General features: G+C 48.9%; 1 protein-coding gene across 1 annotated transcript; it reads right to left on the bottom strand.

The window, feature by feature from the left end:
- Positions 1 to 871: 871 nt before the first annotated feature.
- LOC310923463 (olfactory receptor 14J1-like) lies at positions 872 to 1,795 on the bottom strand (the record flags this gene model as incomplete). Its single annotated transcript, XM_083885459.1, has 1 exon — positions 872 to 1,795. The coding sequence occupies exon 1, from the start codon at positions 1,634 to 1,636 to the stop codon at positions 872 to 874; it is 765 nt and encodes a 254-aa protein (XP_083741585.1). The 5' UTR covers positions 1,637 to 1,795.
- Between the last annotated feature and the right edge of the window lie 9,254 nt (positions 1,796 to 11,049).

Here is an 11,049-nt window from a genome sequence, read left to right as displayed (position 1 = left end):
ACAGGGGCTCCTGAGGCAGTGCTGCCGTGTCTGTGCCTGCAAGGATGCGGCCCCTGTGTGAGCTGGGGGAGAGGCCAGGGCTGCCCAGGGGGGATGTTGTTGGCAGGTGCATGAGGACGCTCTGGGACGCTGCCCTGGGGTGTCCAGCGCAGTGGGGATGGATCAGCCCCTGCTCTGCTGCTCCTTCCCGTCTCCCCCAGGGCCCTTGCAGAGCCCCAGCCCTGCTGTTTGCCCCCAGCCTGCCCAGGGCCAGCGTGGGGCTGCTCCCGGGGCTTTTCTGTGCTGAGCATTGGCCTGGGCGTGTTCTGGAGAGAGCCTGGGCAAGGAGCCTGGAGCCCCCAGGCCCTGCCCTGAGGCGTCAGCGCTGCCCCAGCAGTGCCCATGGCCTGTCCCTGCTGCAGCCCCGGCACTGCCACCCCCAGCCCTGTGCCCGGCCCCAAGAGCCCTCAGGCCCTACAGCAACACCAGGGCCAGGAGGGCAGCGGGGCAGGGCCACGGCAGCAGCACTGGCAGCACCAAGGGCTGTTGCTCATGGGCACAGCTGCTGTGCCAGCCCTGATCTGCCCCCAGCTCTGCACACAGACATTGCTGCTGCAGCTGCAGAGAAGGGAACAAAAGGGGCATCTCTGCAGAAACCTTGGCTGGGAGATCCTTGATTTCCTTTAAAGCCACCAAGAGTGCAGCCACTCATTGACACAGTCTGTGGTCACAGGGAAAGTGGAGAGAAAGAAATGAGAAATGGTACAAACAATAAGACTTATTTGTAACAAGATAAAAAGAATAAACCACAGGAGAAACCCCACAACCAAACCAAAAAGAAATATCATATTTGAGTTTTATTACAAGTGATATGTAGAAATTGGCCAGCAGTTTAATGTTTCTGAAAACATCCAGTCATCAGCCTCCACACTGCAGCCTTGAACTCCTGGTTCCTCAGGCTGTAGATGAGGGGGTTCAGGGCTGGAGTCACCACCGAGTAAAGAACTGACAGGGCCAGATCCAGGGATGTGGAGGAGATGGAGGGAGGCTTCAGGTGAGCAAACATGATAGTGCTGAGGAACAGGGAGACCACGGCCAGGTGAGGGAGGCAGGTGGAAAAGGCTTCGTGCCGTCCCTGCTCAGAGGGGATCCTCAGCACAACCCTGAAGATCTGCACATAGGAGAAAACAATGAACAGAAAACAACCAAATACCAAACAGACAGTAACAGCAATGAGCCCAAGTTCCCTGAGATAGGATTTGGAGCAGGAGAGCTTGAGGATCTGGGGGATTTCACAGAAGAACTGGCCCAGGGCATTGCCATGGCACAGGGGCAGGGAAAATGTATTGGCTGTGTGCAGCAGTGAATAGAGAAAGGCACTGGCCCAGGCAGCTGCTGCCATGTGGGCACAAGCTCTGCTGCCCAGGAGGGTCCCGTAGTGCAGGGGTTTGCAGATGGACACGTAGCGGTCGTAGCACATGACGGTGAGGAGACAAAACTCTGCTGACATGAAAAACACAAAGAAAAAAACCTGTGCAGCACATCCAGTGTAGGAGATGTTCCTGGTGTCCCAGAGGGAATTGTGCATGGCTTTGGGGACAGTGGTGCAGATGGAGCCCAGGTCACTGAGGGCCAGGTGGAGCAGGAAGAAGAACATGGGGCTGTGCAGGTGGTGGCCGCAGGCTGCGGCGCTGATGACGAGGCCGTTGGCCAGGAGGGCAGCCAGAAAGAGGCCCAGGAAGAGGCAGAAGTGCAGGAGCTGCAGCTGCCTCGTGTCTGCCAATGCCAGCAGGAGGAAGTGGCTGATGGAGCTGCTGTTGGATATTTCTTCACTCTGGCCATGGAATTCTGTTGAAAGGGGACACAGGGGCAAGTCAGGGGAGACTGCTCAGCAATGCCCAAGCCCTTTCTCCCAGCCCTGCCCCTGCTGCTCTGTGCCACCCAATTCTCATTTTCTCAGAGCCCTTCCTGCAGCTCTGTGCCTGGAGCTCTGCTGGGATCTGGATCGTGGCTGTGACGAGCAGGGGCTCTGCCCATGGACACCGAGGGCTCAGCTCTACTCTGCAGCAGTGGGGTCATGGGGACAGGGACAGGGGCAAGTTCTGGGGTTGGACTTCATCAGCCCAAAGTGCTCCTGAGGCAGAGGAGCTGGACAGCATCTCCTGCCCTGGGGCTAAGGAATGGTGATGGCCAAAGGCAGTTTGAGAGGGTTTCCTGCTGTGCCCAGGGAGATCAGAGAGAACTGTGCAGTGTAAGAGCATTGGCTATAACTCAGTGAAGAGTGAGGGGAGCTGCTCTGTCACTCCATCTGTCCCCAGCTGCCCTTTCTGAGATCGAGGGCAGTCACTGTGTTGCCCTGAAAATCAGCCTGACACAGCTGAGAGCAGAGGGAGCCACAGCAGAGCAAACTGGCTCAGCCTTTCTCAGTGTCAGCCTAACCTCTGACCAAGAACACTCCTGTTCCCAGTGTCCCCTGGAGGCAGCTTACAGCCTGGATGGCATCCTGAGGACACACCAAGGGTCCTGTGCATGGCACTGCTGGAGGAGAGTCAGCTCATTCCCAGCCTCCAGCCTGCCCTGCCCAGAGCTGCTCCCCAGGGCAGAGGGAGCCGGGACACCCCATTTGCTGTGTCTTGGCATCAAGATCTGTAAAAATAGTAATCACAGTGTAGTTTGGTTTGGAGAGGACTTTCAATATCCCAGCCCAGCTTGGTGGCCCTTTCCCCCCCACTGCCTGCCCAGGGCTCTGCTGCCTGGAGCTGTCCCTGCCTGCAGCTGCTTCCCTGTGCCCAGGGCTGGGCCCTGCCAGTGCTGCCAGAGCCCAGCCCAGCCCTGGGGGCTCAGCTCTGCCCTGCAGAGCCCTCCCAGCTCAGGCACTGCCCAGGGGCAGCTCTGGCTCTGCAGGCTCTGATGGCAACCTCAGAGCAACCCTGAGGAGGCTAGAAAAGTGATTCTGGTGCTGCCTGCAATGGGCCCTGTGCTGATTTCTGTCACTGCCTGGTTTAGTAAGATCTGAGACAAAATTGTTTGGTTCTGTTTTCTGAACCTGAACATAGAGATTAATGTCTATGTGCAATTTCCCATCCAGGCAACACAGAGTAATAGATTAATAAAGCAGGATTTCCCCATTTGTGCAGCCCCTGCCTCACTCTGCTCCCTGAATAACCTGCTTGGAAATATTCTGCAATTAAACGTCATGTTGGGAGACATCCTCAACAATGCAGCATCCTCACCATACAAGGAGAACACTTCCAAGCCTTACCAGCTGTCTCCTTCCACCCAGATCTTGTCCCCCAGTGCTGGGAGCAGCTCCCAGGGCTGGCTGAGAGCTGTCCCTGGCAGGCAGCAGAGTCCCTGCCCCAGCACAGCGCCCTGGGCTGCAGGACCCTGCTCTGCAGGACAGCCCTGGGCACCCCTGGCTGCTCTACAGGAGCAGGGTCTCTGCAGGACCCTGCTCTACAGGAGAGAAGCAGAGAATGTACTCACAGAGTCTGTAGGCATTGGGATGTTCCAGCTTTAGGAGAGGACTGCAGGAGCTGCAGCTGCATTGTCCTGCAGCCAGAGGTTCCTGTGCCAAGGGCTGGGAGTGATTCTCCCCCAGGCACTTGTCAGCCCCTTGCCAGCCCTGAGTGATTGAAGCTCTCTGTGCCTGTGTGCTGTGCCCGGGGTGGCTGCAGGCAGTGCCCCAGCCCTGCTGGGCTGGGAGAAGAGCTGATCATCAAGAGAAATGTGGTTTTGAGCTTTTCTTGGCTGCCAGGAGCTGCCTCTGTGCCAGGAGCCCGGCCCAGCTCAGGAGCACAGACACAGCACAAGGACTTTAATGACCCTCTTGGGGCTTGGTGATGAGGCCCTGAACATCAGAGGGAGATGATGAAACCTCTCCAGAACTCCAAGTCAGAATCCAACTCCAAAGTTTCTGGAAGTTTTAATGGGTCCCACTGAGGGACAGGAGAGAGAAAGTGTCCCCAGGCCCCAGGCAGAGCAGAGAACTGCAGGCAGTGGTGACAGGTTTTTCAAAGGACTTTGGGTTTTGCTTTTGCCTTGGAATCTCTGAGAGTTTTGTGCAATCCAATTATTTGCTGTAATTAGTCCCTTGAGAGGCTTTGTCAGTAGTGACATTCAGTGGGGCTCATTAATGCTTCAAGATACTTTAGTTATTTTAAGGTACTTGGAGTTTCCCTTTTAAAACTGACTCTGTGAGAGGTTTGTGCAATCATGGCCCCAATTATCTACTTTAACAAGTCCCTTGGGATTCTGAGTCAGTAACAACACTCAGTGGGGCTCATTAGCACTTCACAGTACTCAAAGTTTATTAAGGAACTACTTTTTGACTCTGAGTCTGAGTGCTGTGTGTGATAATTGGCCTCCAATTAATCTGCTTTAATGAGTCCCTTGGGAGCTTTGCATTGACACTCAGTGGGGCTCAATAATGCTTTGAGATACTCAAGGTGTTTAAGGTACTTTGGATTTTCCTTCCCACACTGAGTCTCTGAGAGGTTTTTGTGCAATCCTGGCCTCCAGTTCTCTACTTCAAGGACTCCATGAGGGGCCTGGTTGGGGATGGACCTCAGTGGGACACATTAATACTTTGAGACACTTTGGGTGTTTCTTCTGACTTTGACTCCTGGAAAGGTTTGTGCAATCTCCTCTCAGGCCCTGAGGTTCCAGGGCTCAACTCCAAATGCACCATGGGGCTCATTAGGATCAAACAAGTCCTGACAAACCATGGCTGTGCCTTGATTTCCCTCTGGTCTGGTGCAGTTCATTAGGAAGGTTTCCTACTGCAGTTATAGGGAAAAGTTTCCAAGAGCTTCTAAGAAATACATATTTCTGTTTAAAAAATGTATTTTATTACTGTTCTCTTTAGAGAAGAGGTGATTGCAGTATTCAGTAACTGATATTGATCCAGGGACTCCTCTAAGCAGGTCTGGCCTGCTCAGAGAAGCTGTGCCTTGAACTCTGACCCAGTGTGGACAACCTTGCTCTGCATTCCCCAGCCCCATCCTGTCTCTCCTTACTCGCCTGGGACCTGCTTTGCTCATAGAACTGGCTGCACTCAGGCAAAGAGGGATTTTCATCTTTTTTAGAAATCTAAAACTCCTGAGTGTCCCCAGTGAAAACAATCTCCTCAAGTTTGTGCCAAGAGCAAGGTGCCACCAAGGAGGTTTCCCTTCCCCAAGGAAGAACGATGCAAGGAATGTTTTAGACGCACAGGAAGTTCTGCTGATGGGCAGAGAGGGCAGAGGGCATGTGGGCAAAAGTGAGAAACGTGAGGAGACAACTTGAAAAAAAATGGCTGAGGAAAAGAGAGAAACATGAGGATAGAAAAGGGCAGGATAAATGAGGGGAAAATTGTGAGAAACATGAGGGAAGAAAAAAGCAGAAAACAGTGGGAAGATGGGGAAATGTGAGAGGTAAAGTGTGAGGAAAAGGAGCTGAAAAGGGTGGGGAAAATAAGTAAAAGTTGAGAGGGAAACATGAGAGGAAAACTGTGAGACTCGAGAGGGGGAAGGGGTGAAAATGTGAGAGGGAAAAGAGCAGGAAATGTGAAGAAAGAAAAGGAGAGAAGGCAGTATTGGCATAAGAGCTGAAATAATTCCTAAGTCATTCCCCCATGCATTTGCCCATTTCTTGCACAAGCCCAGGGCTCCTCTGTATGTCCGTCTCCACCTGTGCCTTGATTCCTGTTTGGAAGCAGTAGAAGTGGCAGGATGTGCCCAGCAGCAGGAGCTGCTCCAAGCTGGGAAGGCGCCAGGTGGTGCTGATTTCCAGAGGCTTCTGTGTGCCAGGGGAGGCCAAGGCAGGAGTGGGTTGAAAGGTGCTGGTGCTGCTGCTCCTCTGTGCCAGAGAGCCCCGGCTGGGCAGGGCACGGCGCCCACTGCACTGCGGGCTCTTTCTCCTGCCACAGCTGGGCACAGCTGGCAACAAATCCCCATGACTTGTGGGGAAACCAAGGGCTTTGTGGAGGCTGCATTGCTCTGCACACACCCGGGCCACCTGCAGCACAGAGCTTTGGCCCCCAAAAAGGTAACCCCGAGGGAAAGAGCTGGAAAAGGTTTCATTTTCACCTTTCAGTAGAAGCGACTCAAATGCAAGTCATTAAGCAGGGCCCAATCCCTGGTGCCAGCTCAGTGGGAGAAAGGAGGCATGACTTTATTTCAGTGCTGGGTGCATGGGGAATCACTTTTCTAACACAGGTGCTCACTCAGAAATCTCACCTGCTAATTTGTAACCATGGAAAGAAGACCTACTCATGACTTTGCTGAAACTCACAGGTAAACATTCTCTCCAATTAGTTGGCATATTTAAATCACTTCTTAGAAGTTCCTGACAGGAGAGTAGGGCTCTCTTGAGGGTCTCTGGTGGTCATTTGGGGAACATCTCATTCCTCCAATTCTCCTCTGATGCTCAAGAGCCTCCTACAACCATTTTCTTCCCCTACCAGTAGTTTTCCAGCTTCCTTCTTAGGAGGACTACTCTATTCTCAAGGCTAAGGTAGCCACTTGCACACATCAGTCACTGTGTTGGGGGAATAGAGGGCTCAACACTGTCAATGCAAAGGGAATTCATGATTTGTTACAGTTCAACATTTTCTCAACACCTTCCTTTTCTGAGAATTGCTCACAAGCATTTCCTCAATTTACCGTGAAAGTGTTTTTGCTGACTGAAGCTGCTGCCCGTTCCTGAGAGAAAACACAAACTAACAGAGTGTCAGTTTATGCGGTGCTTTATTCGAGGGCCCTGGGGACCTGAGGACTAGTGTCTCAAAGTCAGGGTCCCGAGTTGGTTACAAAAGATGCTCATCTTTTATACCTTTGTTACAAGTCTTACTTCATCAGCCTACGTGCAATCTCCTACGTATTTTACTTTAAACATTCACATTCATCTTACAGGTAACCTTTCTAAAGGCTATAAATTTTGCACGCTTGCTCTAGCTGAAATAAAGGTTAATTCTCTAAGCTTAACTCCCACCATAGAAACATTTTATTGGTAACCATGTAATCATATTTCACAAGTAATTTGTATACCTATATGTACTACATGCTCTACTAAGTCCTTTAAACGTTGTTCCTTGCATCAGCAGATTCTCAGGCCTCATTTTGGTTCTCATGGGCCTGCACAGGGACCAACTCCTTAGCCTAACTACTGCTAACAGAGGCCTTATGGCAACAACTCCCCCCTTTTGAGCATTCTTCAACCAGTTGCAAGGATGCTCAATTCTCTTCTTCATGCAGCAGTCTCTATATAAGATGGTGGTGGAGTAATTCTTGTCATGACTTCATTTCAGGTCATGGCCTTCATGACTCTTCTCGTATGCATCCTTTCCCTAAAGATCATTCCTAAGAAACAACGATATGCTACAAAAATAATCACAACCAAGATTATAATCATTATTACATATTGAATGACAGAGGATATCCAACCAGAAACCTGGATCCCTAAAGAGCTAAATATTGCTCCAATCCAATTGTGTTCAGCATCTTCTTTGGTTTCCTGTATCTTAGACTCTATATCATCCAATTGACTTATGTCTTTTTCTACTTCCTTTGTAACGTTTGGGATATGGATACAGCAATGATCTGTTCTATCATGTAGGTACCCGCAGACACCATGTTCTTTTAATAACAACATATCCAATGCCATTCGATTCTGTATAGCCATCCTACTAGTTGCTTGTGGCTGCAAATTCAAATCCTTAAACCCCTTTTTAGTGGCTGATGCTAATCTCTCAGTTTGTCCCAAAAGCCGGTAGAGCATTTCCCTATTTCTATAGGTCGATATGGGAGCAAATAATGATTCTAACATCCAACCCAATTTGACCCCTCCTGATGGTTCATGCCACTCATCTTCTGGATTTATTTCCTCCATGACCTCTCTTTTATTCCTCCTTCCTATGTCCAAATCTGTCAATCTTGATTGTTTCCAGAATGGGCATAATGTGGGCACTCCCAACGTTATTTGGGTTCCCAATCCATCTATAGGTATATGTGTGGTCCACATTCCATGTCCCATGACCCATACTAAATTCCCTGGACTCCTTATAGTAGTAGTTTTGCACTTCACCTGCTTTTGTCCTTTTAATTCTCCTTTTATAGAGTGGTTGTATCCTCTACATTCACATCCCCATTTCAGCAAAATCTTCACTGGTACCAGCCCTACCTGCTCTCCTGGTGTATCACACGTAATTACCCTTGTGCAATTCCATGACTCTACTTTCTCTGTCATTTTCCTATGACTTGTTTCTGCTGTCAGGACATGGGCATGTGTCTGGTTCTTTCTACCAGTCCATTGTATACACCATCCAATTTTCCCTAGATAACTATATGTTTCCAGCAAGCTTGGCCCCCAGATTGCTTGCCATGTAGTCCACTCTTCCTTGCTATCCTGGCAAACCACTTCATAATAATATTTTGTAGTGGGCATTTTATGTGATTGTACCTCATCATATTCACACCATCCTACATTTTTGAATCGTCCAATCGTGATGAATTTGGAATTGGGTAAGGCTTCACAATCCCCTCTACTTCCAGGTGATGACCACTGTTTGCGGAGAGTTGTTGTTTTAACTGTCCACTCAGTACGGTTATGCAACTCTTTCCTACATTCCTTTGTCCCATTTCTGGTGATCGGAGGCATTTCAGTGATAGGAATAATTCCCCAGGGTATGGGATCCCCTGCTGCATGGGGTAAAGGTAGACAGCAGTTATGGATGACACATTCTGAGTTTTTCCAAAGTCTCGTATCAGTCCTACTACCAGATTTTCCTGTTTAGAGTTTCTTGGTAACCCTACCTCATTATCTACCTGCCGAGTCACTCTCATCTCACCTAGGTATATCATCGTTCTTGCATGTGCCCACCAATCATCCTGTGCTATCCAACACCAGTAAATGCCTTCATCTTTTCCTGGCTGCACATTCCTTACTATCAGGATAATTGATTCTCCTAATCTTCTTTCTATCTGATACTTTCCTCCAGATGTTAAATTTTTCCCAAACCACCATCCATACTTGGAAAAATGCTGGCCTTCTTTAACTTCACAAGTAAAAATCACATCCTTCTCTTTGGTCACTTGATATTCTCCATGTTGGGCCTTAATTTCAGAGCCTAAGTGGGCCCTTGCCTCCACCTTTCGTAACCCAAAATTCCTTTTCCCTCCACAAGACACTATGCACAGATATATACCTTCTGTCTCTCCTATCTTTGGATCAGTATAATTCAGCCACCCCTTCCCATAAGTTCCCAGAGTCCACCAACTTATATTCCCCAGCTGTCTTTCCCATTGCTGATGTTTATTCTGTTTCCACCACTTGACTTGGATATCCTGATAACATTCCTTTTCCAATTTGAAGGTACAATTTATTCTCAAAGGAGGTCCGTCCCACATATCCACCTGAGTTGAGACTGGAGTTACATTTACAGCTATAGTTTCTTCACTTATTTTCCCAGTATCCCATAGTAAAACTTTCAATTTGAAACTCCCATAATCAAAGCTTTCTCTTATCCAGACTACGCAATGATAAACGTCGCTGTCATTTATCGTGACATTGGATAGTTGCAGGGTGGTATTTCCTTTCTGCTCATCCTCATCCCAAACCATAGTTATACCTGTATGAATTTGTTCTGCCCCATGTCTCCTCCACTTTATATTGATTTTGTCGGATCCAACTTTCTGGTTGTCCGTGAACAGACAGGTCATAGACACATTCATTCCTTCCATCATCACTATTTTGGTTCTGTAATAACTAAAAATTCATTGGTTAAAGGTAATAAACAGATCAGCAAGAACCCAACTATCAGAATCTGTCCTTGGGCCGGAACACCATTCGAGTGGGGGTTAACAGTTGAACTTCCCAACGGGTCGGCACCTTCTTGACTCGGGTGTAATGTATCCAGTTGTCGATCCCCTCGACTTTTACTGCGGTGAAGGTGGTCATGATCACTTGTCGTGGGCCTTCCCTTGTTTCTTTCAAGGGGTCTGTGTTCCAATTCTTCACATAGACCTGGTCTCCCGGCTGGATGTCATGGACAGGATTTTCCAGCGGCAGGGGTCTGTTCCATTGCAGGGCTCCTTTTAGGGCAGTAAGTACCTTATTCAGAGACAATACATAATTAAAAAGCACATCATTCCCTACTACATGAGGGTCTCCCTTTAATACTGTAGCATGATATGGTCTGCCATACAATATCTCGTATGGACTTACTCCTATCCTCTCCCGGGGTTTAATCCTAATTCTTAACAAGGCTAATGACAGGGCCTGAGGCCACTGGATTTTGGCCTCCTGACAGATTTTCTTAATCTGTCCTTTCAGGGTTTGATTCATCCTCTCTACTTGCCCACTGGATTGAGGCCGCCATGGGGTATGCAAATTCCAGGTAACATCTAACAGTCGGGCGACTGTCTGTACCACTCCTGCCACAAAATGAGGTCCCCTGTCAGAAGAGATCCCTAATGGAACCCCAAATCTTGGAATGATTTCTCTCATTAATGTTTTCACTACTTCTTTGGCCTGATTAGTTCTGCAAGGGAAAGCCTCTGGCCATCCCGAGAATGTGCAGACATACACCAGCAGATACTTGTATCCTTGTGATCGGGGCAATTCGGAAAAATCTATCTGCCAATAATCTCCTGGCTCTGCTCCTACCTGTAATTTCCCTAGTTGTATCTGCGTCCTCACTATTGAATTATTTTTAAGGCACACTGGGCACATGGCATTCACTCGTTTAGCCATTGTTAACATCTGGTTAGAGATAATTTCCCTCTTCAGAAATTTTACCAATACCTCTGCTCCCCAGTGGCATTTATTATGCTCAGTTTCTAAAATCACCTTCATCAATTTGGTAGGGACCACTACTTGGCCAGTCCCAGTCACATACCATCCCATTGCATTCTTCTGGGCCTGGACCAGCTGTGCCAATTTCTCATCCTCAGCGGATTAACTGGGTTTTTGTCCCATATAAGGTTGTACTGGTCCTACCTTCGTTGGAATCAGCGCCATTTCAGTCCAGACCTTTCTAGCAGCTTTTCGTGCGATTAAATCAGCCAGCCGATTCCCTCGAAAAGTCTTTCC

Source organism: Zosterops lateralis, assembly GCF_965231275.1.
Source record: "Zosterops lateralis genome assembly, contig: HAP1_HAP1_SCAFFOLD_57, whole genome shotgun sequence".
Lineage (NCBI taxonomy): Eukaryota > Metazoa > Chordata > Aves > Passeriformes > Zosteropidae > Zosterops > Zosterops lateralis.
The sequence above is the reverse complement of the archived record's forward strand: the minus strand, read 5'-3'. Positions and strand labels throughout refer to the sequence as shown.